This window comes from Austrofundulus limnaeus, unplaced genomic scaffold, assembly GCF_001266775.1.
Source record: "Austrofundulus limnaeus strain Quisiro unplaced genomic scaffold, Austrofundulus_limnaeus-1.0 Scaffold3017, whole genome shotgun sequence".
In the NCBI taxonomy this organism is placed as follows: Eukaryota; Metazoa; Chordata; class Actinopteri; order Cyprinodontiformes; family Rivulidae; genus Austrofundulus; species Austrofundulus limnaeus.
In genome coordinates, this window is record NW_013955419.1 from 1,658 (window position 1) to 3,148 (window position 1,491).

General features: G+C 47.4%; 1 protein-coding gene across 1 annotated transcript; it reads right to left on the reverse strand.

The window, feature by feature from the left end:
- Positions 1-166: 166 nt before the first annotated feature.
- Positions 167-1,022, reverse strand: taf9 (TAF9 RNA polymerase II, TATA box binding protein (TBP)-associated factor; the record flags this gene model as incomplete). Its single annotated transcript, XM_014000387.1, is given in 4 exon segments — positions 167-474; positions 555-662; positions 739-820; positions 888-1,022. Coding segments are annotated over 4 exon segments (483 nt in total), but the record flags the coding sequence as incomplete, so codon positions are not given.
- Positions 1,023-1,491: the final 469 nt, after the last annotated feature.

Consider the following 1,491-nt stretch of genomic DNA (forward strand, 5'->3'; position numbering starts at 1 on the left):
CTGTATATATATATAATTGTGTAATTATGATATAAATCCTGCTGGAAATTTTTAATGCTAAATCAAATTAAAATTCTAAATTATAATTAGATTGAAAAGAATGGATTAAGTTTTATGAGATTCGTGTGAACTCTGCATCTGTGCATCAAATCTTTAAGAGCCAGCAGAGGTTTTATTGTTTTTATTGATTTAAATCACATCAGAACCTGCATCTCGGTCTGGATCCACAGCTGCTGGACACTCTGTCCTCTGGAGACGACCGTCCAACAGCTCACTTCTTTTCTCTCAGTCCTTAAAGTCACTTTGAGCTCCGTGGTCATAAAGCGTCGTAGTCGTCGTCGTCTTCGTGCTTCCTCTTCAGCGAGTCGCCGCTGGCGCTCTGCGACACCATGTTGGTGGTGATGAGGATGTTCTTGGAGCCGATCAAAGACGGGTTGATGAGGACGTTGGAGACGGCGGGGGTGGACGGCGTCGCTGTCGGGACAAACAGGAAGTGAGTTGTTTGTGAAGATGGAAATGTTTGACTCAGGTGATGGGGGGACAGGGGTTCTTACTGGTCTTGGTCGTCTGAGAGGGCGGGGGGATCTGAACGGTGAACCTCTGACCCGTCAGAGACACAGGAGCTCCAACCTTTGTGCTGACCGACTGGACAGATGGAGTTCCTGTGGACCAAACACAACAAACGGGTCAGGATTTAGCTCCTGTCTGGGGTCTGCAGCCCCTACAACAGGAACTCACCCAGCGTGGGCGTGGTGGGCCGGCTGGAGACGGCGCCGACGCTGAGGCGAGGCACCGTTATCCTGCCGGCAGATGGCGTCACCTGCAGGAAGGAACAGAGTTTAAGAGGCGATGAAGACGAGCTACTGTCTGAGGATGAAGACCTTCACCTTCTTCTGGATGGACTTCAGTCGGTAGTTCGGTGCCGTCAGACAGTAGCGGTCCGGAGGAAGGCGAGGTCCGGTGTACGGTTTGATGAGCGGGAGCGGAGTCTGGTTCTTCTGTCTCGCAACCTCCAGCAGGAACTGAACCCAGAAAAGCAGAGACAGTTACAGATCACTGACCAACAATCACTGACCAACAATCATTGACCAACAATCACTGACCAACAATCACTGACCAACAATCACTGACCAACAATCACTGACCAACAATCATTGACCAACATTCACTGACCAACAATCATTGACCAACAATCACTGACCAACCATCATTGATCAACAATCATTGACCAACAATCACTGACCAACCATCATTGATCAACAATCATTGACCAACAATCACTGACCAACCATCATTGATCAACAATCATTGACCAACAATCACTGACCAACCATCATTGATCAACAATCATTGACCAACAATCACTGACCAACCATCATTGATCAACAATCATTGACCAACAATCACTGACCAACCATCATTGATCAACAATCATTGACCAACAATCACTGACCAACCATCATTGATCAACAATCATTGACCAACAATCAC